This window comes from Cinclus cinclus, chromosome 9 (genome assembly GCF_963662255.1).
Source record: "Cinclus cinclus chromosome 9, bCinCin1.1, whole genome shotgun sequence".
NCBI lineage: Eukaryota > Metazoa > Chordata > Aves > Passeriformes > Cinclidae > Cinclus > Cinclus cinclus.
In genome coordinates this window covers 2,940,325-2,967,133 of record NC_085054.1, presented here as the reverse complement: position 1 = coordinate 2,967,133, position 26,809 = coordinate 2,940,325, and the positions used below count along the sequence as shown (strand labels likewise).

The 26,809-nt window shown below is 40.8% G+C and overlaps 1 protein-coding gene across 1 annotated transcript; it reads right to left on the bottom strand.

Annotated features, from left to right (window-relative positions):
* FAM117B (family with sequence similarity 117 member B) lies at positions 1–23,223 on the bottom strand. The gene is made up of 8 exons (XM_062498359.1): positions 22,701–23,223; positions 15,619–15,767; positions 10,850–10,942; positions 10,196–10,309; positions 4,704–4,847; positions 3,472–3,697; positions 2,520–2,640; positions 1–319 (listed from the first exon to the last, which is right to left on the bottom strand). The coding sequence occupies exons 1-8, from the start codon at positions 23,221–23,223 to the stop codon at positions 1–3; spliced, it is 1,689 nt and encodes a 562-aa protein (XP_062354343.1).
* Between the last annotated feature and the right edge of the window lie 3,586 nt (positions 23,224–26,809).

Sequence of the window (26,809 nt, the reverse complement as noted above, 5' to 3'; positions counted from 1 at the left end):
TTATTCTTCGGCTTCCTCGATGCATCCTGACTGTTGGAGCAGAGAGGTCTGTGGTATTACTGTACTTGTTCCACGAGAGATCCTGTCTTGATCTGTGTTTGTAGTCAAGGAGGCCATAGAAATGGGCTGTAACAAACCAGGCGCCATGCTGGAGGAGACAGTCAGGCTGTGTGTGGTGCCCTTAAGTGTGAGATCCTGTGTGGGAAGAAGTGGCTTGAGGATGCTGACAAGACAGAAAGCAGAGCCACTTTTCGGAATGAAATTCACTTTGTTCTTGTCAGGGCAATAGAAGGCTGGAATTTCATGCAATGGCTTTGGCCTAGAAATAAAACACACACAATAGTTTTATGGAACAATCAAATTCTGCCAATGGCACGGATGTGTTGCTGAACACATCAATAGAAACGAGTGAGGTTTCAATTTGAAGTATTTCAGCTACTCAATAATGCCTTAATGACACTCACAGCACACAGCAAATGACAAGGTGGCTTAAACAAGTTTGTGTACACGTGCTGCAAGGCAAGAGCATGTTCTTAGGGCAGGCTGTTCCCAAACCTAAGGAGTCCAACCAACTTCATGCTTGATCACAAAACCTATCCATGAATTAGCACATATATTATATGAGAAAGTATTTTCAATCGTGCTTTCCAGAAACTTCAACAACCCAAACAATTCTGCCCCACATACAGGAACTATTTATACAGCAAGTCCCGTGAAAGAAAGCTGACTTAGCAATGATCCTAATATTGCATATCTCAAAGGGGTTCATCAGGGGATCCCCTTTTCTATACTTTAACCTTCTTTGCATGTTCACATGAGTGTGCCCTGACTCTCTGCAGAAGATGACCCCAATCTTACTAAAAAACTCAGTGTAGAGAGTAAAATGTATTTTTCATGATCAAGTACCTATAACCTGGAAAGGAAGTGTGGATCACAGATTTAGGATCCTGACTTGCAGTTCTGCCATCTCAGCACAGAACTCAGCCCAAGACTTGCTTTAAGAAAAACAGAGCTGGAATGGAAATCAGGGATAGCTTAGGAATGCCTTCTGTGTTCACTTCTGTGTTCTAATGCTGCAGTGCAAATCTACTTACAGCAGCCAAAGCCTGCTTCAAGATGGAACTACAGAAATCTGCTTTAAAGTCTCTCTTTACTGCTTGAAAATAGCCATCAGAAATTTTTAATCACTTCTTGTTGTTGCCAGCATTGTCCTTTAGCCTATAACCTCTCCCTCCCTTCCTTGTGTTTGTAAAAGAGCCATGTCCACTTCTGTCTTTGTTTTACTAAGCCAAGCAAGCCAATCTTCCAGTATATTCTTGAAGAGATCCTTTATTCTGAAAAGTAATTATGTTCATGATTTAGGGTACATTTCCATGCTTGCTGATTCTCACAAATGTCCAGAAAATTCAACCCCACTTACAAGCTTTCTTCCCAAATGAAAATCCTGTATAGGATTTTCAAACAGAAATTATGCCAAACAAAGGTTGATCTTTAAATAGTTGCACTCATATATTCCACATACACATGGAATTCAAATCGTGAACATGAAAAGATGTTTTTTTCATGAGATTACACTGTCTGAGGACTGCCATAGCTAGAAAGAAACTTCTGTAGAAGCCTGTTGCACTGTACAGCAGAACAGCCCTACAGAGGGGACTTATGAAAAGAAATGAAAATACAAGTCAAACTGCTAGAGAGTATGCTCCTGTAGCAAGTAAATATTATCTATATGTTGGAAACAGTTTACACACACTAAAATGGAGACAGGTAGCTTCAGTTACTGTAACACTTCCCACATTGCTATGGGAAAGGCTGTAGAGACCTCTCAAAATCCCTTTGCACAGGTCATCCAAGTTAATTTTTTTAAACTAACATTTATACTAGATGGCCTTCTTGATTTTTGTAACCAATCTATACTCCTCCATGTGTGACAAGATGGAATTTTTAACTGCAGGTTAGGATTCTTGCATAGAAGTGACACTAGGGTATAAAAATTTCTCTGAAATAATAATAAAACATAACCTGTCAGAATATTCCCAAATGACAAAAGTTGGCTTTTCCAGAATAATCAAAGCATCAAATACTCAGGTCAAGTTCACTCCTCTGTCACTAGAAGTTTCACAACTACATTGATTTAGCTGAAAAGAATATGTTCTTTGGAGTCTAGATTACTGGATGTGCCTGTCAAGCTGTGACATTAATCAGCTGCACTACAGCTTGTTCTTACCTCCCTCCCTGCCTGGTTATTTGAGCTCTCTGCCCACTGTCTGCCAAGTAAGAGACTCCTCTCAAATGGTGCTGATTTTTAAAAAAACATCACACAAGATCTTAGCACTAAATTCCAGCATCAAAATACACACAGACATGCTAGTATACAGTCAAACCAATAAACAGATATCAGGCTGTTAGCATGGCTTTAGCAAGTGGACCAATAACTTCTATCTGACACAAAAATCAATAAAGCGATAATTAATCTGATTGTTAGATGTTATTTCTTATGTAGCAAAAAAACAACTTACAAGTTTTCCTCAAAGACTTTCACCTTTTCACAGCCCTCAGGAGGTTCACGCTTGAACATGTAGCTGTTGTTGGGTTTAGGTGAGGTAGCATATTTTGGCAAGGGAGAATTATTCCCATTTTCTGTAGGAACAGAGTTTCTCATTACTTAAATGTGACACACTATAACAAAACCACAAGAGCTACCTTTAAATACCCCCTGAATCTAAAGCCACTTCGTTCCAATGTTACAAAATTCAAAAACATTTCATTTGCCTTCAAAGCCTTCATTTGCAAATAAGCTTTCTTATCTCCTTTCATTCTTTCTATTTCTCCTTATAACATTTTCACACTCTTCTGCAATCTCTGATCATTGCTGGACATTTTTAATTTGCAACTGCAAAAGCTAAATCTATGGTTCTGTGCTGTCACCATCTACCCAAAAGAAATGGGCAGAAGCCATATTCTTTCAAAAAACAGAACAGGTTTATGTTGAATTATAAAACTCTCCTAAGAGCTCTCAAAAGATTTCAGATTAAAAAAATAATTAAATAAACCCTAAACACTTAAGCTTTTTTGGGTGTGTGTATGAAATGCTATAAGGTTGCAGATTTTGGCCAAGATAATAAAAAACACCTGACAGAAGCAACAGTACGACTGTGCAAACTGTTTCACCTGCCACTATACATTCTTGCTTCTTCAACCTGCTTAAAATGCTCGAAGAAACTATTATTTAAAAGAAAAGCTTTTTGGGAAGCACATTCCTCATCTATCCAGTTTTAATTAATGTGGGCACACATGGTATTTGGAGCAATTTGGAAAAAAAAAAAAAAAAAAAAAAAACAGATCCCATACAAAAAGCCCCATATTCTACCACTTCTCCACAGATGCAGGGAACAAACCCTCTCTTTTGCCTATGCAGTTGAGCACATCGCTTAAGCGCAGCATCGTTGAACTTTTAAAGTGCCACAGTACCTTTATCTCTGGAATCACCAAGCACATCATCTGCAGAACACGGACTTTCCTCACTGCCTTCATTGCAGATGGTAAGAAATGAGGTTGGAGACACTGACTGGGAGCGGCTGCTGTTGTTACTGCCCTTGTCTGCTCCACCGGGTGTTTGGGTGTCGATGCTGCGAGTGCTGCTGCTGCGCTGCACCAACGGAGGCGGGGCACGGTGCCCGTCTGGAATATCTTGAGGCTGTCAAAAATTAAAGTCTCAGACAGCTGCTCTTGCCTGAGTAGCAATTTCTTTAAATCCAGTAATGGTGAGGGTCTTTTTAATTTTCATGAAACCATTTGAGGTAGAAAATCTTATTCGTTACGTGCAACTGCAAAAGAATCTAAAATGTCAGGTTCAGAAACTAAAGACAATAGTTCTTAACATTTCAGATCATCACAGAATTGCTGAGGCTGGAAGGTACTGCTTGAGATTATCAAGTTTAACATCTCTGCTCAAGCAGACTCAGGTAGAACAGTGTCTCCCTGACTCTGTCCAGTCAAGTTTTTAGCATCTCAACAGACAATGATTCCACAACTTCTCTGGGCAACTTGCTCTGGGTTTTGCACACCCTCACCATTACAAAAAAAAAAAAAAAAAAAAACCAAACAAAAATCTAACATGTTTAAATTTATGCCCACTGCCCCTTTCCCCATCACTGAGCACTACTGTGCAGCTCCCTCCATTTCTGCACACGAGCTATTTATGCACATTGATAAGATCCCTGGAGCCATCTCTCCTCAAGGCTGAACACTCCCATCTCTCTCAGCTTCTCTTCATACCAAAGACATTCTGGTTCCTTAATCATCTTCATAGTCTGTATTTTTGATACCTTATTTCTAAATTCATTTCTAATAAATGAACATTAAAAACAGGCAAATTATGCTTCACATAGGATGGGAGACAGTTCAGCATGGGCAAAAAAGAGTTACTGCAAAAACTCTCAAAACAGACATTTTGCTTTTCCCCATTTTACTGAGATTTCTTATTTAGAGGAAAAGGTTCAGATTCAAGCTTGAACTCTTTCCTTCCTTTTGCTTTTCGAGACTCTTCAACTAACCTTAGTAAAGAAAATAATAATTACAAATACAAATAAAACTAATCCAGACAAATTTAATTCATAAACAGTGCAAAATAAAGTTTATGACTTCATCTGAAAGCAAAACCAAAATAATTATATAGAGCAATCATGGTGGCAGATACATACAACAAGTTGTTCCTCTTTGTCTCCTGTCTCCTTAATTATTATCTCAATCTCTTGATTCAATCCTTCTACACTGTTTCGGAATCGTGACCCTGTTGATTTGGCAATGGGTATCACAGGAACAAGAGCACTCTTTGGGATGGGAGCCTAAAGAACCAGAAGCAATAAGAAAACAATTTAGATTTATTTGCATAGCAAAGTTACTATTTCTACCCAAAAGTGGCCCTTGAAACAGAACACATCTACACTCCAATGTCACATCACTCATTGTTGGTTTGTAACCACGTTAAAATTGTATTTTAATGGAAGTCTGTGGCCACCTGCAATAACATGACACATGCAGAGGGAAAATTATTCCACAAATGCAAGACTGCACTACGTTACAAATTAAGACCAATGCATGAACTGTATTAAGACAGAATAAAAGGCTGACAACACTACTCAGGGAGACTTCCACAGATTTCCCAGTCTCACCATTAGTATCTGCCCTCCAGTTAAAAAAGTCTCCCCACCAGAATATTAGAAAATTCTGCACTCATCAAGCAGGGGTGTACTACAGGTAATGTAATACTACCTGCAAACATTTAATTCAACTCAAAGAGCAGCATAACACACTTAAGTCACATTAGAATTCCCATGTAAAATTCCTGGACTCTATAGCCTAGTGTGCCATGACTGAGAGCAACTCCTCCACTGAGTGAAGGACCAGCATTATCGGGTCCTCAAAGTACATTTTTGTGAGGGGGCTTTATTTTAATTTTTCCTTTAAGTAACAAGATTACATAGACAGACACCAAAGCATTTTAATTTCCTGTGTACGTTCTCAAAAAGCACACAAAGCTTGTCTGGCAGAAAATCTACCTCAGAAAAATTAATCTAAACAAGATATTTTAAGCACAAATCATAATGGAGACTTCTTGTCACAATCACAAATCTCTACAGCAGCAAAACTCATTAATTATATTGGTTCTGCTTTCCTGAAACATTAGGTTAGCCATAAAAAAGAAAAAAAACCCACCAAACAAATAGCAAACAACTCAAAAAAGACTTGCACAAGAACTACAAAATCTTCTGTTCAGGAAATGCTTGTTGCTCTGTTTCTGTCAACAAAAACTAAACGTTCTCATAGTGGCCAAACTTGTAAAGTGGTTCTGAAGTCTTGCCTGAAGATGAAAAAAACCACTGGTGAAGAGCATAAAAAAAGTCTCCGAAAGTAACCCTGCTAATTCTGATCCAAGCAAGGCCTTGGATCAACAATCCAGTAAACTAATGTAGGTCAATATTTTGTCACAATATAGATACATCAGCACAAGTTCAGCCACTAAAGGCTGTTTTATGCACCCAGTTATTCAAGATACACATTCTTAGGACATACAGAGCTTGTTAAGTACGCTTTAAGATTTCAGCAGCCATTAGTAAAATGTGAGAATCCTTCACCTTTAAATGTGATTGCCTACCACAAAAATTCTTAGGTTCATGGTACTATTCATGAGCTCAAAGTAGATTCAGTAGAGTTCAATATAATAGAGTACAGCGTGTTTCACTTCCAAGAAAAATAATATTCTCTACATGACTGAGGATGATTTCTTAGCCCAGGATGCCAGAGGATGGAAAAGGAAGGCGGTATCATTACATGGGTAGAACAATCAGCCTCAAAACAAGAAACTTTTTATTGGAAATTAAACCTTCACAGAGGTCTGCATGGACATGCAGGAATAGGCTACCAACCTTTGACTACTCATCTGCATACCTGGGAACGCTCACCACAAGGGGACTGTGGTGTGAGCACTGTTACTGTGCTCACACAGTAACACATTGGCACAGAGTTTTCAGCACTGGAGCTTACAGGTACAGCATCAACTCATGAGGTAGGAAAAAGAGGTGATGACAAACCTAAATTGTTCACAGGCCTTTGAGGAAAAATGCTCTAAGCTCTTCTAATTTTTCACAAATAGCAAAACTTTAAACAGATGTCCCAGGGCTTGTGATGCTTTTACATCAAGCCACCTCTAGGTTGAATGGACCATGGTAATTAGACTCTAAAAATGAAGTGTTCCACCTAGTGAGGTGGTAAGAGCGACATCAAAAAAAACCCAAACCCCCAGTACTGAACTGCACGCAGCTGATCTCAGTATCAATCAATTGGTCAGACATTAGGGACACATGGTTGGCAGGAAAATGAAAGGAGAAGGGACCTTGATGGTTCAGGGTGTCAAGTAAAAATGTACTATCAGCCAAGTACACAGAGGAAAAACCATTATGCTGGAAAAAATAATCCATTTATTCTTCCATCTGGTTTAATTTCTGACTTCAATTCTAGTTTCTCCATTATACTAACACTGAGAATATAGAAAGATCCCATTGTTTTGACTCCTGTTTACAGATTTAATACCATGCAATTAAATCAATATGTTCCCAGAAGCATCCTGAGATCACCTGAGTAGGCTATGACCTTTCTGCAAACTCCTTTTCCAGGTAAGAGAGACAGAAAGGAACACTTCTGGCATAATGAAAAAAACACACAAGCAAAAAACATTCATTTGCTCTGAAAAAAAACTGTAGTCAACAGCAAGGACTTGATCAAGGTCCTCCCCAGCTATTTCCTGATTGTGACCAGAGGGTGAGGAACAGCTAATAAGCTTATTCTATAGAGATTGTGTGGACTTCTTTCTTCACACTAAAATTATATTAGAAAGAAGCACAGAGAAGCAGCCAATTAGAAGCTCAGTTGGCAAGAACCACTAAAAATTTTGCTGCAATTCAAGAATTTGGTAAAGTTCAAGTAGGGAAGAAAAATGGAAATGAATTCACTAAAATTTCTTTTTTTAACTACAAGAGTATGTCATTTTCCAAATGGTAAAAAGAGTTTACCCAATCTCTGTGTAGGAACTACTGACACAACTGCCTAACACTTTTTCTCACCTTGTCAGGAATCCAATTCCTTGAGCTCAGAAATCTTTACATGACCCTTTAGAATCAACAAACACAAAAGTTGCCTTCAAGCTAGGAAAGTGGGAAAAAAAAAATTCTAAATATTCCAATTACTAAATTCTGGTTTCTACACAGTCCTTCCCACAAATCCTGAAGGAATAGAGCTGCTGCCAGAAATTCTAGTTTAGCAGTTCTCAAAAAAGAGAATGAGAAAATCCAGGAACTTTTCCCTTGATGATTACAGTTACAGATTCTCACTCTGAGTTAAAAAACAGCTGCTAAATGGCATTAATCTAAACTCTTCACTTACTCTTTGCATCCTTCTTTAGCTTCCTCCCTTTGCAAGTAGCTTGACACAGCTGGCACAAAATTTCACCAAGAAAAACAATGTTTTGTTTTGTAACACAGTCCTGGAAAAGCTGCTTTGCTTCAATTTATATTTCATAGTTTGTTTCACAAGCCCAAAAACTAATTATCCATTGCACAATATTCTATTCACATACTATAAAATTTGGCAGAATGTAAAGACATCCACACCAGAAGCAAAATAATAAAACAATTATGATTTGTAAAGTTATATACATAATTTGGGGAGGTATTTTTTAGAATAGCAGCATCATTGTTCATTTTTGAAATTAAAACCCACTAAGATCATCTGTGCTAAAGTGGCAATACCCCAGCATTCAGAAACCCAGAGGTTTGTAGAATGCCAAGCAAACCTCTTAAAATGCATGTAATTCTCCAGTTTACTAAAGGGCTTACATCAAAAGTTCCTCAGTACACTTTTTGGTTGAAAATGTCATCCAGTTCTACAAATTCAGATAAAACACCTTAGTCAAGTCTGTCACGTGTCTTTTGCTTTGTTTCATTTTTTTTAACCAACAGTTTGACACATTTTGTATGTTGATTTTCATGAACTTCCTCAAAACCCCCTAGAAAGGGATTGGGTAATTTATTTGTCTTTCTTCGCTCATAATTTTGGACTGTTCTGACTTGAACAGTCAATAAAATCAGCAGCACAGTACACTACACCCACACTTCAGTAATCCCTAAATTGCTATGTCAATAAATGCAATTCTAAAAAAAAAATAAAAAATCCCTAAACCTTTCCAGTAGCAAAGAATTCAAACTACTGACACACTGAATTCAAGAGGCACACAAATCCTGAAAAGTCATGACTCCTAATTATATGTCCTACAGCAGGGGTAAGAAGTTAGGGTCTGAGACTAAAGGTACTGATGACTTTTATACAAAGTAGGAGTTAAGAACAGAGCAGAAGAAATTCAAAACACTCTGTTTTCTAATTTTCATTCTTGAAGTAGAACACATTCACTCAGACACCTGACTTTGAAAGAAAGAATGCAAGAACCTGGCCCAAATTATTTCCAGAAGGACGGAATGATAGAAATGAAAATTTTTATTAACTGTTATCAGATTATAGTATTTATTGGAACAATTAATGGCATTTCAGGAGTAATTGGGAATATGATTAAATTTTCAGAGAAGCTTCACAACTGAAGTACTTTCTCAATTTACAGCACTTTCCCAGTTTCTTCCAACTATATTGCCTTGCCAAGGCTATTGTGAGGGATTTGTTCTTGTTTTAACTGTTAAAAAAATTGTGTGTATCAAATGTACAGCCATGAGATAGGAGAGAGAAAGGGTAGGGAGAGAAAAAAAGTTTCCCTCTGAAAAAATGACCAAACTTTTCTACTGGTTTTCTTAAAGTTACTCAACAAAAACACACTTGAAAAAGGATCTGTGTTTCTAAAAGCCTATAATTTTTTTACACCTGTTATCAATTGAGCTAAAAATATTACACTTCTGTCAACCTGACCTCATTAGAAGCCTCGAAATAAAACTGAAACTGCACACAGAACATGTGCTGGCCTGACCAGCACAATTTTTGTAGAAGAGATTATTACTGTAAGTTTCAAGGCATGAAAAATGACAGGGGGAAAAAAGGATAAAATTTTAAAACAGCTGAATGAAGTTATGAAGTTTGTAAACACTTCTATAAATAATCCCGTGGAGCAGCTTTTTGTCAGGTGAGCTCTTTGAATCTCATCACAGTTTTGGATCAGTGATTGGCAGGACAACAAAATGCTCAAAAAATGCTACCTTTCATTTAAGTACACAGTTTTACCAGCAGTTTGCTCCATGCCATATTCTGCATGCAAAATCATAATTGTTACAGCAAGATGTAATGAAGAAGATGGTCTATAGTTTTGTATCAAACTTATCTGTCATCCTTTTGTGGCACCCGCAGAATGCACTTTAAAAACCTTGCTTTAAGCATGTATTTAACTACCTGAAATTATTTGAAAGTGGGAGTTCAAAGCCAGCTCACACAAGCAACAAAAAGATCTGGACCCCCATTCACTCAAGCAACCAAAAGAAAGAGCTCTATTTCACAGAATTCTATTTCATAGAATTCACCTATAGCTATAACATATTTAGCAGTCTGTGGTATTTCTAAGCTCCCTCTAAGACAAATCACAACCTTGAAGGGACCTAAAAGTAGTATTAGCTACCCAACATGGCCAAAAAGCACAGAGCCTTACCTGACTGTGGTTAATGGCTGCATGGTTGCCATGAAAAGGAGACTGTCTTTCCTTGTCCCGATGATGCCTGCTGCTGTGTTTGCTTCTCTGCAGCTGTTGACGCAATTTTGCAATCTAACGAAGAAAAAAATTCACATCAGATTTCCACACGTGCATCCAGGTACACAGGTAATTTCATCCATTTATTCCATCACTTAGTTGAAATTATTTACTACCACAACAGTCATAATTATTGCCAGCACTAGAATATACCCAAGTTCTTGCAACCCGAGTATGTTAGCTATCAGTTCAGCTCATGCTCAGAAGACACCTCTGGAGGTTTAGTGAAAGAACTTGAAATACATAAAGTTTGAAAGCAGCAAGGTCACTGCTGTTATTTCTTGCTTTGATGAAAAAATGTCACCCGCATTTAACATTTTCTTTCCCACACATTCAGATTGAAAATATTAATTGACCAGAACTGTTAGATTAAATCAATATCAAATGAACAGCCACTTTGTATTTTTTTACCAAGCCAATCAGCTGTATAATTAAACAAAGTAGTAAAACAGTCCTGCCTTCCTGAAGCATCATAGTATCAGTGCAAACCAAAAAAAAACAACAACAACAAAAAACATTTAATCCAAAGTTATCTCCAGATATGGCATTTCTGACCTCCTTGAGCTGTTCATTGCTGCCCCATGATGATGAACGTTTGTGTGAGCTTCTCTTCTTCTCTAAATATTCTTCAGCCCAGGCACTTTCTGTCTGTAGGAAGAAAATTACAGGCTTAATTAAAAGTAATTGCTACTTTCTGGAAGAATATTTTGAGACAAATTAGAAAAGAGAACATTTAAGATATGCTAGATTCAGAACTGAAAGTGAACAGTAACCAACTAGAAGTTTTTCGCACAGATAAAGCACAAAAAAGCAGAGTGAAACTACATAAGTAAAAAAACCCCAAACCCACAACTTTCAGACCTAGTGTAATATAGGGATGTGCTAGTTTCCCTTCCAAATGACTGAGCATAAGGCAGTACTCAGAGCCAGATGTACCACAGGCTGCCACAGAGCTCTGAAGAACCAGAGTGAGGGTGCTGAACTGGAGGGAGATGGTATATTGAATTTCCTGCACAGATGCTGACCTTGTTATTTCTGAAGCATTAGCAAGGGTGGCTTGGTGTAAGCATTGTGAAAGCTGCACCAGCACAGCTTCAAAAGCACATTCTTGATCTCAAGAATGAGAAAAAGAAAAGCAAGGCATATAAGCACCACTAGAGCTATTGCAAAGCAGGGAATAAATTTATTAATGCCTGAAAGGATTCCAGTTCCAGGTTTACAGTTGTCCCAGGCCAAGCAGAAAGCAACACAGATAATACTAAGCTGGTTTCACTAAACCAACAGAGCCATTAGTGTTTAATTAATAAAAAAAAAAAAACCTCACAAACATATTGTGGTGAAGGAGTTTTGAGAAATGTAAAGCATCATTAAGACACACTGTTTTTCAGGTAAGAAAAGGCACAGGCAAGCCTGTGACAATACTGCATGCTGTATGGACAGTTTGTATTCCCACCTAGCCACGTCAGGAATGTCTGCAAAAGCAGTGAACTGTAAAGGCTCTAAGAAAATAGATAGTAGCTTTCAGGAATCTCTGAGCAGTCACAGGAAATACACCTAATGAAGCAAAGGGAAGAACTTTTGGAAGTATTTTACACACAGAGACAGCAAATTCCTTGAAATTCACTCTTGCCACCATGCAGTTCTTAGCACACAGTGCTGATCCAGCCAACCTCATTTTTTTGGATATCTCACTTTCCCCTATAGAGAAGAGCTTTAATTGCCTCAAAGTCTTCACATCTATAGTGTGCTGTGGTTGTTATTACTTGTGAGACTAACAGCTTGCAGAAGCCACATGCTGTCCTTCTTACCCCAGCTGCACCTGTATCACAGAAACTCAAGTCTTTTGTGGTATTAATCCCTATTTTGCAGGGAATATGGAGCCTTAACTCCAAATATACAGGTTGCAGCCCTGCCAGTTTCAGTTACAGACACAAGTTTCATATAATTGAAACCTTCATTATCAGTACTTTTTAATCTTCATAATTACAAATCAAAAACTAACTAGGACAAATCCGCATAATAAAGTTAATAGGGTTGCTTTGAAATTCCTGTTTCATAGCAAAATCAGAATCCATTACAACCTGTATTTCTAGAAAACCTCTCACTGATCTTTATCATAAAAAAAAAAAAAGATTGAAAACCCCCATTCCCAAGTACCAATCTTTGTCTAGTCAATTCTCCATGTCAGTCAGGAGTATCATCCCATCCTCTAGCTCCTGGAACAGTAAGCTTTAACTACTAATTCTAGTTTCCAACTCAGCACAACCATTACCCTTGTCTACAGGAGCATAAGTAACACTCTAATTAGTCTTTGCCTTTAATTTATATTCAAGACTTGGACTCGAGATTCAAGAAATATTTAATAAATTAATACCTGATTCATTTTAAAGCATTAAAGTTGCTTTGATGCTCATCTTCAAAACAAATAGCTAGGAATATTTTCAGACTCAACTACAGGAAATCTGTATATCAAAACAGAAATGTGAGTCTCCTCCTATTTATTCCCCAGATTTTGTTTATAATACTTATTATCGAGAAAGAGACCAAATAGCCAATAGGTGAAATGGAATATATATTTCTCTAGGTTCTTAAAGTACTAGTCCTTACTTAGTAGTTGTTACCATGCACAACATCCTCCCCCATTCCTAAAATTACAAAGAAATTCGTTTAAGGCTAAATTTATTACAGACAGTAAAACACCTCAAAAAAAAAAAAGTCTTAAGAGGCAAAAACTTTCCAGTCAAAATGAATTATTTAAGCATTAAAAAAATACAAAGTAATTGTCTCATTTTAACTTGCAAGACAAACACGTTTCATTCAAAGCAAAAAAGACAAGATTATTAACACCTGTTTTATGAACACTTAACATCTGCAGGTATGAATGCTAGGCAGACTTTAGGATGCTCATCAATACACCTATTCATCATCCAACAAATATTCTTCACGTACATAATTCAGTCTAGTTTTACAGACAGGTTACATCTAAATCCTCAGTTGCAGGAGGAGTCTGACAGAGAGACAGTCTCTGCATGACCTGGGGTCTCTCTCACACAGCTCTCAGCTGTGACCCGTGGTATCTCTACAAAGGCCTGCAAGCTGAAGTGTGCCACTAATTGCTGTCTCTTCCCAGCCTGCTTCCTGAATGACTGCTCCCTGTGCCATAGCTCCACACAATCAAAATACCCGGCTTACTCAACTTGAAAACCTCTTGTATCTTTGCAAATTCAATTCCTGTTTTCTAAAGACTTGGAACCAGAACACACACATTTCATGTCAGACTTTGTGAAATCTGAAATAACACACTGGAACCAGAGTATCTCACAAGTGAAACTTCATCCAAATATGACAATTTCAGAAAAGCTGAACAATACAAATAGGCAGCCTGTATTATCTTGGGAAACTAACCATTGTAAGTTACATTTTAAACTTGTCCCTAGTTCCAGTGGCTGCTCTCAGACCCACCAGGAGATTAAAAGCAATAATATCTCATTGTCATATCAACATCAGCTTTGGACATGCAGATGTATGTCTATAGCCCTAAATTGTCTACTGGTTTGATAAATTTTAAATTAGGAAGTGCTAACAGATCATTCTAGTTCTCTCAGAAATACACTACCATAAATCACCACTAAATGTATTCATTCTCCAGAAATATCTAATGCCCCTTTTTACAGTCTTCCCATTAACCTTTCAAACACATTTCCTCTACAAAAGCCTCACTACCTCAGAAGTTAAGATGTGTCAGAATTAGAAGAAAAAGCCAAAAGCAAGATGCAAGCCAAAAAGGACTGTATCTGGCAAATACAGATTATAAAAGCCCAACCACAATTCAGATTATATCGAAAATAACCTGAATGAGGTCGACTGAACATAGCAAATACTTTGGCAGCAGTACAGAAATAGAACTATTTTGTAAAAAGTATTATCCTAAAAAAATAAATAATTGTTAGGATACCCATATGGGGTTTAGTTCTGCCCTTTAATGATGCCTTTTAATAGCTAGGCATAAACAGCCACTCCTTGTATGTGACATACCCTCCTTCATCCTCCTCTTACTTCACTTTGCTTACTTTTTTCACTCTGTCTTCTAACCATTTTTCCAATTCATTTTCCTGCACAGAAAACTTGTCCCTCAGCTGTCCTTTCTTCTCCACCAGCTCCTAATTCCACCTTATCCACAAGAGCATATTTCCCTACAAAACACCTTCCTTCTCTACTGATCTGCTCTTTGAATTGTGGTCCTTCCCACAAAAGGCTGTGGATCTCAAAAAGGCCCCACAGTAACACTGCAGACCTCATCTGCTCAACACCCTACACGTCCTTACACACTGAAAACTATGTGGACACATCTTTTCTACTGTTACCACACCTAACAGAGATTCAAACAAAAGGACGTCCCACATGCTGCGAGGTCCACTTCCAACTGCATTCTCATTATGTTCCTGGGAATTAGTGGAGACCTCTTGTTGAAACCTCGTTCCAGGAACAGGGATTTCAAAGCTGATACATTTGCCTCTTCCTTTCCTTCCACACGTTAAAGGAGGCCACTGTCAGACTGCACCCACAGAAGGAGAAACAAAATGCTAGGATATTTTAAGGAACAATCCACATTGAACCACTTCTGCATACAGAAGGGATACCATGTAACAGCACTCCCTTTAAAGAGGAATGCCACAACAACTGTCAGGTAATGCCAGCTTCGTCCAATTGTTTGTTGGTTCTGTTTTTACAGGTGGCACAGGACTGAACCTTCAAAGCTTGCGAAGTTTTGTGAAGCAGTTGATGTTTATTGGCAAATCATGTATTTTTTTAACACTTTCCAGTTGAGCTGGATTTCAACACCATTCGCAGTTCAACGAGGCAGCTCTTTAATGTATATCATTCTATACTTGGTGCATAAAACCCACGTGAGCATTCTGGGGCTTTTACAAACAGATGAGGAGCTGGAGACAGACACACATACATATAAGGATACATCACTAAGTTCTCTGTGTTAAATCTAAAGTAAACAGTACTTAATTCCAAGGCTATCTAGCATACTGCATCCTGTAAGAACAGTAGGAATACAGATGTGCAAAGCACTAGTGTTTTCCAGAGGCAAGAAGGAAGTGGAACACCTAAAAGATACTACAGTTCTCAGCCTTTACTTAAAGAATGTAAATAATTCACACATGCTACTGGCAAAGGTAGGATTCCTGCAATTTGAAAGCAAATAGGAACTCGACAGCAAGAAAGCTAAAGTGACGGTTTTCAAGGGAAAAGCTTCTTACATTTAAATCCTGTCTTCACACTTAAACAAGCAAAGACAAAAACCACCTTCCTACCTGTGTGGCTTTGTCTCTCATACAGGGAGCAGCTTGTCCATGATTATCCCGAGGCCACTGCCCAGCAAGGTATGGAGCAGCCAGTGTATCCAGTGAAGACGTCCTGCGAACGATACTGGAAGGGCTTGATGAAGGCGGTCTTGATTTGTCTGTTAGAGCAAGAACATTTGATTACAAAGAAATCGAGAGAGAGAGCTTATCCATCTTAATAGTCTAACAGAGTTCTAAAGAAATCATATCAAATTGGAACTATGCTATTAAACACACAAGACACTTTTAATATGGAAATTAAGTTTGCTTTTCCAGGCTCTATTCTGTTTGAATAAGCTTGAAATCTGTTTTGATGGTTTCCTTAAATGCATCCTTATGTCACAAATGTTGCATTAGTACTTATGCACCACTATTCACTCCTTTAGAAGTCTAACAGTCATATGACTCTTAAACGATGGTGGTGTAGAAGAAACAAAAATAGCTATGCTTACACCTAAATAAAGGTTAACGAAGAAAAACTGGGTTGAACTTTTTCAGTTTAATGCTGATCTTACAGTTAATCTCATTAGTTCTTCACTTACTTTACTTCAAGGGACACTATAAACCTGCATGTTTTAATCACCCTGCACATGATATATGGCACAACCCTTAGATTCAGAAGTCAACCTTGATTAGGTAATGATTTACATTTTGCAAGCTAATTGAGACATCTCCTACCTTTACATGCTACTTGGTAACTACATTCATATTTGCCTGGTGCTGCATCTTCTGCATTACCTCATTTGTAGTGCATACATCGGCATCCCATTTCAGAAAAATTTAGATACTAAGAGTACTCCTTACTAAAAAAGGTTAACTACAACAACCATTGGAACTAACATGAGAAGGAAGAACATTGTTTAAAATAAAAATTTGTATCTATCTCATCTGCCAATGATGTCTTAAGTACAGTGGCAGTAAAAGACTATACCACAAGCTATGAAGAATAAACACAAAAGAAAGTTTCCTCAAAACAATAACTGGGGTTGGTAAATTTAAAATACTGATAAGCAGCAAAGACCCAGGGTTTAGATACACATATGTGCTCAAACACTTTGAGACTAAAAACATAAACCCTGAGATTGCAATGATCTAAACTTACTATCATCTCATCCCACAAAAAGAATTTCAGTTATACTTGAAAGAATTGTGCATTAATCTCACCTATAATGGATAGAAAGTCCTAAAATACATGGCTACAACACAGCAAGCACAACTCAGAAATCAGATGGAAGCTTTATAAAAGGGCACTGGAAAAACTCAGTCATGTGTCCTCTCTCATCATGCCTTAGGATGAATTCTGTACTAGGAGTATCAATAACAGCAATTGGTACTATACACAAACTCATTCACAGGCAAAGGAAAATGTGCCTGATTAGGGTCTGACAACCAGTCAGAAGATAAAACCATTGACACCAAAAGTCCAAAATTCAATTTATAAGCTGTTGCAATCTACTAAAAATACAGATGATAAATAGTAACAAAACCTGTTAGGTATAGTGGAGTATATTTCAGTACATTTCAGTGGAGAGGACAGAATCTAAGTCTAGCGACATTCTACACTAAATAACCTCGTGCAAATTTATTACAAATGTACGCACTAAAAATGTGGGAAATATTTCAATTCAACTATATGGAAACAATTATCAGCACTATAATCAGCCACACTCACACAAAGCAGTCAGGCAACCTCATCTCCATTATTTCTACAAGCACCAACAATGATACAATCTTATTACTGAGCTCATAGCAGATTTGCTCTCAGGGTGTAGCAGCAAATAGGTTCTGGAGTTTGCATTTACAACCCTTGTATCAAAGAAATTCTCTGACTACTACTACCACCACACAGCACACTAAAGAGTCTGTTTGTATCAGATGATTTCAAAACAATTCCTTTTGTGTGCACTATAGGAAATGAGACATGCTAACACGTGTCATTCCTTAAAAATTATGCTGGCTTCCAAAGTTAAATCAAACGTGTTGTTTGCCTTAGAATTAGCCGCCATACCCTCCCTGACTGTTTTTTGTCTCAGTTGCTATTCTTCCTCTTCAAGAAGCTTCTCTTTTCTTTACCAAGGGGAAACAGAAAGGATGTGAAAAAAACTTTTAAATCAGGAAGTGTACGTAGTCAGCCACATCATCTGCAAAGCCACTGCAGCAGACAGCTTCAAAACTGGAGAAGCAGAACCTATTACTCTCTCCTCTCTGCCACAAACACAAACAAAAAAAAAAAACTGGAAAGACTATTTTGCTGAACAAACAGAGAGAATGAGAACTGAAGAGCCTGTTTGCTATTTAAGTTCAAGGGAAGCTGCTCATTTCTTTTTCCTCTGATTAAAAAAAACTCATTTAAGAAATTCTGTTTTCAAATTGTTTATATTTAGATGGGGGAATGATGTTTGGATATTTTTTTACTTTTCCACCTTCACAACTGTCTATAGAAATTGGCAAAGTCTACCACACAATTCTTACTGTTTCACAGCATTTCAATGGGAATCTATACAATGTTTTCATTGCACTTTCCCCTACAATACTTGAAGCAAGTGTTCAGCTGCTATTTTTCCTTGATGTGACCTACATAACAAGAGATCTGCTTCCATAGAGATAACAGTTACAACAGCTGTGGCTGATGAAAAACAATGGAGCTGTTTCATCAAATAGACGCTTCTTAAATGTTAGATCTCTTTTAATTGGCCTGATTGTCTCTCTAAAGCAGTCCTTGTGATACATATCAACCCTCCTATCCATCCACCACTAGTATAAATTTATTTAGAAATGAAAGTCTCTCTGCAATCCGGTCTTAAACAAAGCAAAGCAGTAGAACAAAAACAAAGAGAACACACACAACACAAGTCAATGAAATCCATATTGTGGGGAAATATAAGCAAGTGGCCATGTCTTCACCAATTGCTGCTGTACAGGTGACCAACAGAAGTTGCTACAGGCAAAGTGGAATCACACACATCTCTTGCAGAGTAAAGGCACTCCAAAGACAGTGTAAGTTCAGGCACCATAAGAGTGGGACTGAAGAGCAAAAATTGAACAAATATAGATGCTTGCCAACGACTGAAAGGTATGAAAGAAACCAAAGAAATATTGTCTAACACATCCTGTGGGATAACAAGCAGCAGAAATGCCTAGGATGCCACTGAACACACAAAATCCCCTGACACTTCCACTTGAGGCTTTCTTTATACAAGTGGGCTATCCAAAGTAGTGAGGAGAGGTGAGACCTAACTAGCTCCTCTGGCATCACGGCATACAGCTGACCTTTTTGTTCTGTTTTGGTCAGGCTTTCCCCCAGAAAGGACATTCATGGGATCTCTCCCATACACAGCTGGCACAGCCATCTTTGCCAAAACTACAACTGATCTCTGGGGCTTCACCTACTCTTCACGTTTCATTAAAAGAACTGAACAGACTCAGTGCACTAAGAACAGACACACCACCCAACTGTGTATAGTCCCCTTGGAAGATAATCCTGTCTATCACCCTTGCATAAATTTAAAGGGAACTGTTCACTAGTAATTCAAAATTGTCCCAGTTTAGAAGAATGACTGAATTAGTGGTGTTTCACCAAACCAAACCTCAGAAAGCCCAAGATGTTAAAGTTACTTAACTCTAGTAAATGAAAATACTTTTAATCCCAATAAACTTCCCTGAAGTGGGAAGTGGCCACAAGAAATGTACAGTACAGTGCTGTAAAAATGAATTCACTTTCTTCACACCTACCATTTGTTAAACAGCTTAGGTAAGCAGAGCAGGAATGCAATGGTACAAAGCCTCTCATCCTACAGTAATATCTTTCAAAACTACTGCAAAACCTTGATCATTAAGGTTGACAGGTCTACAGCTATTATTGTGTCACTCACCAGATTCTAAAAATAAATAAATAAATTCTTTGGTGAAATTTAACAGTGTAATGGAGTTCCACTTCTTATTTCCTACCTCCAAGGAAAGGTTCATATCTGACCTTTTAGACTTCATATAGTATTTTCATCATTTCTATTCACACAAGTAGTCTTTAATATTACCCTTCCATTGACAAAACAAGTTTTCCTCCAAATAAACTAACCAACTTTTCTCCTCAATTTTCAGAATGAGTTTAGATGTCCCATACAGTCAACTGGAATATACCAGAAAGTCCAGCACCCAGCAGAGAACTCTTTCACTACTTAAAGGCACCTGAAAGTAAACAACTGCTAGGACTCTGGTCTTGACCTTCTTGTTTACTCAGCCTGGTGCACTGTAACATTCTCACAGCTGAGCAGTTAAACTCCTCTAAGACAGGTTTTATGTAAGAACACAAATGACAAGATCCCGTTAGATCCTTCCACAGTGAATCAACTACAGCAAAACCAATGAAGATAAGAGAAATGTGTATGCTCTATCCCGTGTTGCAACAGTGTACTAGTAGGCCAAAACAACGGCCTCTAGCCAGTGCTTTGCAGACAGGTGAAGAGGCACATGGGACAATTGAACCCAAACTAGAGATTGCAGCACAGACATTGCAGTGCAGAGATGGGGCTTCACCAGTGAGCCGAAGGGCAGAACACATTAACGGGCAATTGGAAGCTGAATTCTGGGAAATAAGTGCTAGAGACTGCAGAAAGGGAAAGTAAAAGATGAAAAACAGGTAGTAGCAAGATCTAGGTCCCTGGTCATATTTAGGAGAGAGGGAGAAACGTGGCAAGAAAAGCATGGAAAAATAGAAGTTGTATGACAGAAACTTACTTTTCTAATTATCCCATGGTCAAGAGAAAATTCAGTTGAGTATTTCTAACATTTAATTGCAATTCAGAGAACAAGGGCTAAAAATCCCCTCCAAAAACCCCACCCAAAACCCACAAAACTCATATTTGTAAATCCACAAGTCTGGGTTCTCAAGTGTAAAGCAGGTTCATGAAAACTAAGTTCAAAACTTTTCAACTGCTTCCCAGGAAAGAAAATCTGAAAAATGTGAAAGTGAGTCTGAAGTATACAACTTATATTTAGATACAACTTAAACTTAGATACAACCAGTATCTAAGCTCAGAAAAAGCTATAATTTGTCTAACCTCAAGGCTCATTTTTATCTAGAAAAACACACGTAGGAATGAACAAAAGCCATCATTAACTGAAAGCAAGAAACAGGAAATCTCAAGTAATTCTGCAGCAGATTCTGACCGACACCCTCAAGTGTCCTGCGTGTCTGCACAAACATTGCCTCACTAGTAAAAAAAGTTCCACCTCCAAGTTCTCAGCTAACACTGTTTACTCATTTAGATTAAGAAAAAAACTGAAGTTAACTCAGCCTCTATCAAGCACTGGACTATACAACACAAATATTAAGCAATTTTAAAGAGGTTTAGCTTGCATTTGGGGCCAGTACAAGAACTGCTCAGAAACTGGAACATGTGGAAGCAATTAAATGGACACACTCCCCTGTTTTCACACATCTTGTAAAAAGCTAGTGGAGTTATCTTAATACAGCAGAGTGATCGAATTACTTGTTTCCTTCTATATGTTAATTCTACAAAGTAGTAAAGAGGCCAGCATGGCTTCAGCAGGCTTCTCCCCAGTGACTAAAAGACAGTGCAATTTTTCCACCCCAAGTGGTCTGACGCATGCCTTTACAAACAGTTTTTGAACCTGGACCTCAAGGCTAACCATGCTCTTCCTCATCCTCCAGACCAGCAGATTGCACCTTAGGCAAGAGTTCCATGAAGTTCACAGGAAGAAGATAGGATTTAGTGATGTGTATAAAGTCTTTCAGATTACTGATTAACAAGAAACTCAAATGAAGAATACACACATTCCTCAATCCAAAGCCTTTATTTAATATTATACAGCCTTAATAAAACCCTCATTACTCTTATCTGGGAAGTGGAAAATCTAAGTCAGAACCTTATCAGTCGTCTCTTACACCAGCAGACTAGGAGGCACACAGTCATCTTGTACCAACTGGTCATGACTGTCTCATTTGGCAGTACCGTTCCTCAAGAGCCAGGATAGGAAAAAAGAAAAAAAAAAACCCAACGTGGCAGTCTGGTTACAATCTTTATTTTAGAAAGGGGGAGGAGTATTAGGAGAAGCAGAAGTGTTAAAGGGAGGGCTAGTCCCGGATTTCCACACGCACACTTCTGCATATTAGTCAATTCACTCTTCAGATTACCACAGGCAATTTCATGGAAATGAGTAGCCGCAAGCTTTGGTATCGTAACAGTAACATTTCTTCCTAGATTTGAGGACATGAACACAAAGCCTCACTGATGCATTTCTGAGTAAACTTTTAACCCAAGAAGAAAAAGGACTTACATATGTCAGCCTCTATTATCCTCAGCCTGATGCCATACATTATATTACAGCATTCTCAGAAAGATTTAATTATTCAAAAAGTTAAAAAGCAGTTTGTTACAAAATGCATGCTATGGCCATGCTATCTTAACTGTAACAGAAGCTTGTCGTCCCTCTCAAGAACACACATCCTTCTGCAGAGTTCATGTTGAAAGCAGCTACTAAGAGAGACACTGAACACTTTTGTTCTACAGCAATGTGCCGTGCCTACAGCACTAGTTAGTTCTTTAATTACAAGCTTAGGGACACCGTTTGGATCACAATCACGTACACCACCTGGCACGAGGTGTGCAGAAAAGGTTCACAACAGCCCTCACAAAACAAATTCACCTTAAGTTTGTGCCCAAGCACCTTGAATACATCTACCCTCCTGAATGCCTTTCATCTGCCATCCCGAGGCAGTACTCGCGGTACTACAGAAGCGGTCACAACCCCCACATGGCACGCTTGGCTCTCTTATTCCTCTTCCGAAAGCCAGGGCGCAACAGAGCAGCAACAAAAGCAACGAGCCCTTCCATGCACACACACCCGGCAAGCCGCGCCGCCGGCCAGAGAAGGGGCAGGGCGAGCACCAGGGCGAGCACCAGCCCCGTCCCTACCCCTGCCCCGGGGCACGGCGCGCTCCAAGGCACCGCCGGTCCCAGCCCTGCACCCCGCGCCTGGCCCGGCCGCCCGGGATGCGCCCTTTACCGCCGGCCCGGACCCCCGGCGCTCACCTTTGCAGACGGGGGAGCTAGGACTCTTCCTCTCCGGGGAGCTCCTGCCCTGCTCCGGCGACTGCCGCCGGTGGTGGTGCCGGATCCTGCCCTCCGGCAGCGGAGGCACAGGCGAGGAGCAGGGCGAGGGCCCGCAGCCCGGCGGCGGCAGGTGGTGGTGCCGCGGGGGGCTGCCCCGCGCCCCGCCATGGCCACGCGTGGGGCTGCCCCGCGAGGAGGCGGCGCCGCCGCCGCTCCCCGCTCCCCCCGGCGGGGCCGTGGCGGGGCCGCCGCGCCCGCCGCTGCCGGGGGGCGCCGCGCGTGGGAGCCCCGCTCCCGGGCCGCCGCCGCTCCTCGTGGGGCTGCCATGTTGTTGCTGCTGCTGCTGCTGCTGCTTGAGCTGGAAGGGCACCGTGGCCCGCATGGGCTGGAGGCGGCTGCTCGCTCCCGCCGCTCCGCCGCCCGCCGCCGCCGCGCCGCCTCCTCCCGCCAGCGAGGTGGCGGGGGTCGGGGAGCCGCCGCGCCTCACGCGCTGGTGGGACATCGTCCGTCGGGAGCCGGGGCTTGCGGAAGGCGGCCTGAGGCGGGGAAGGGAGGGAAGGGTGCGAGGCGCGGGCCGCACGTCGCGCGGTCCGACGCTTCAGGTGGCGGCGGCCGCAGCCCCGTCCCGGTTGCCGTCCCAGCCCGCTCCCGTCCCCTCCGCGCCGCTGCACCCGCAGCCTCCGTGCGCCTCATCAACAATAGTGCCCCGGCCGCGCGCCCCGCCCACCGCGCCCTCCCATTGGGCGCGGCGCCGCTCGACTCGCGCAGCTACGGCGCGCCCATTGGCTGCGGGGCGCGCGCCTGAGTGGCCGGGCCCGCGCGGGGGCCGCGGGGCGGGGGCAGCGCTTAAAGAGCCGCACGCGGGTGGCGGCGGGGCCGCGCGCTGCCCCCGGCACGTGCGGCCGGGCAGCCCCGGCGGGAAAGGGGCGCGCTCGCGGCCCCCCCCCCACGGCTTTTACCCCTCACGCCGGGCCGCGTGCTCACCCGCCTCTCGGTCCCGTTCTAAGGCACCATTATTTATCCCTACTCCATCATTCCTAGCCCCAGGTGCTCTCCAGGAGGGGACGGGGCTCCACAGCGGCTTATCCAATCGCTTTGCCACCAGCTCGGTGATACCGATGATGGCACCAGAGACGTGGGCAATATCCAGGCAGACTTGACCCCCTTTTCCCTTAACTGCTGTGTTTACTCTCTTCTGTTAGGTCAGATTAGTTGCATCTTCATTGTAATCTTTTAATAATATTCGTTAACTGCTGCTATCCTCTTAACCAAATTTATATATCAGAGCAGTGAATACGTGCATGGAACGGGCCTTAGTTCATGTGTTTGGTTAGTTAGATGCAAGGCAAACACATGTTAGTACTCTCAATACGAGAAAGAATCCATAAACCTTTTTTCTGGCTTTATTGCAGATGCCTTCTGAGCTACCAGGACTTACACAAATTCCTTTCAACTGCTCTATAAGCTGCACGTTGCAATTGAAAAGCATTGCTATGATACGAATGGTGTGACAACAATATACGTACCGCTCTCTGTTCATCTTGGTTGTGCTTGGGTTTGGTTTTTTTCCCCTCTCCTTTGCTGTTTCTGACTGAAGCCCACTTCACTTAAAAATCCCTAATTCCCCTTTGAAGAGCTCCATCCAACTTGTGGCTGACAAGTCAAACAAAACTGAAAAGCAAGAGTATGTGCACAGGCCCTTCTTAAGGATGCCTGGACACTGGCCTACCTAGAGCCTTGAAGGGAAAAGCTCTTGTTGAGAGCTTTTTGTGAGGAATCAGACCGGCAAGAGAGAACAGGACAGATGTAGTGATGAGGTTGTTGTGAAGTAAGCTCTTGCATTCTGGATTAATTACAATTATTTTGAAAGGCATTATGCTAGTAAATGCTAGTAATGTGGCCTGAAGGAGAGCTGCATGGGTCAAAACCTACTGCAGGAGGCTGTGCCTGATCTCGAGAATTACCCTGTGAAATGGTAACCTGATCATCAACCCTGAAAATGGCTGCCAAGGGAAGGCACCAGATCCTGGCAGATCACCATCAGCCCTATTGCATCCCTTCCTTCAACTGTGCAATTTACTTGTTACCTTGAAAATTACACATAAGTACATTTCACAGTGTTTTTCCTGTAGCTATCACAAGCACTGCTGGTACAATGTGACAAGGCATCAAAATCTCAGGTAACCCATAATTTATTAAATATCTGGGAGACAGTGCTCTCCTCATGGGGAATGGCTGAGAGGCAGAGAACAGTATAAGCTGTGTACTGCTGTCATTGGGGATGAAGGCATCTCATGATTCCCTCAGTGACTCCATGTATATATTGAAAAAGAGAACCTCAGCTTTAAAGCTCTCCATGGGTAAACACCAGGAGGTAGAAAACCAGCATCCAGCATGTCAGGAGAAATAAATGGAACCTGCCTGCTGCTTTGTCCTTCAGCAGTTTCTGTGACTCACCTGTGGGGCAACACAGCAAAAGAAAATTTTGAGAAGGGGAAGAAAATAGTCAGAATCCTTCTGAAAGCCAGTTTTGCCATAACACAAAGTAAGGTCAAGGGACAAGGAGAACAAGTTTTTAGGAACTAAAGGGCAAGATGACATTGTCAGATTCCCAAGGGGCGTAATCAACAAATAACAGCTATGTTTTCACCAACTAGTAAAGCACCACAACTGGAGAGCAGCCCTACCTGGAGCTGCTGGTACAAAGCACCAGGGGGAAATGTGAACTTTTCAGCTTCTCGCCCAGTCCCACCACCAAGGAGGCTGTGGGGCACAAGAAGCTGGTGGGACACAGGCAGGACAGCTGACCCCAGTGGAGCAGGGTGTCCATCCTGGGATGTTCTGCACCACGCAGCAGCAAGCTCAGCATGTGAACGAGGGGAAAGCTGCCTGGGGGCTGCTGCTCGGGGACTGGCTGGGCTTTGGTTAGCAAGTGGTGAGTGGCTGCAGTGTGCATCACTTGCTCTCTGTATTCTTCTGTTATTGTGTTATATATATATTAGCCACATGCATTATATCTCTATAATATCTACTATATTATATTAAATTAGTATCTATTATCATCATCATATGCCCTATTCTGTATCTCAGCCCACAAACTTTACATTCTTTCCCCCCCCTCCCCACCCAGTTCACTTCCCCCACCCACTGGGAAAGAGCAAGTGAGAGAGCAGCTGTGTGGGGTTAACCTGTCAGCTGCCTGACAGGTTAAACCACAACAGCAGCCCAGAACAGTGCAGTTATCCTAAAGAAGTTTAATTTTTGAAGCATTTGTTTCACTTCTTTGCTGCAATTTCCAGTCAAGAGCAGAAGACACAATTCTTCCGGCTGTGGCAGCACCCACAGAGTTATGCAGCAGTTTCACCCCAGTTTATGCTCAGCAGAAATATTGGGAAATAGTATTTCCCAAGACCTGTAAGCAGTATCCCATAAAGATACTTCTAAGATGCAAAATATTCTGAATGCATTCTTATTCCTGTTACTGTTTTGAAGAGGCCAAAAATGACAGGTACTGATTCATATTTATTTTCATACTGCATGCTATAGAGCCAAGTCACGACTTTGATTGCAGAAGATACCTGTGACAATTATAGTACTTCCCACATTATTGTCACACTGTAGAGATGACACTGATCTACAGAGTAGCTGTGAGAATATAAAGCAAAGCATTTATGTGCACTGCTTATCATCAGTTGTGCTGCTTTGCATTCAGCGGACGTGAGAGCTCGACATGTAAAGTCATGTACTCAGACCTACTCAAACACCGTGTACTTCTTACGTGCATTTGTTTAAACTGTAACAAATGTGTTACAACAGGATCTTACTCCTACACCTTATGGAAATAATGGAAAGAGCTAGAGCAGGATTATGAACTTGAAAATAGTTTTGAAACTCTTTCTCAAATTACAAAATAACCCAAACCCTCAAAACAAAACCCCAGCCTCGAATGACTTGGACTCAGACCCCCCCAGACTCTCTTTTGCAATTCACGCCTCTCAGGCTCTGGGTTTTTTTTCAGCTGTCACCTTCCTTTCTGCCTGCACACTTTGCCAAATGCTGTCCAGGCCACCTCTGAGCAACACATTTCG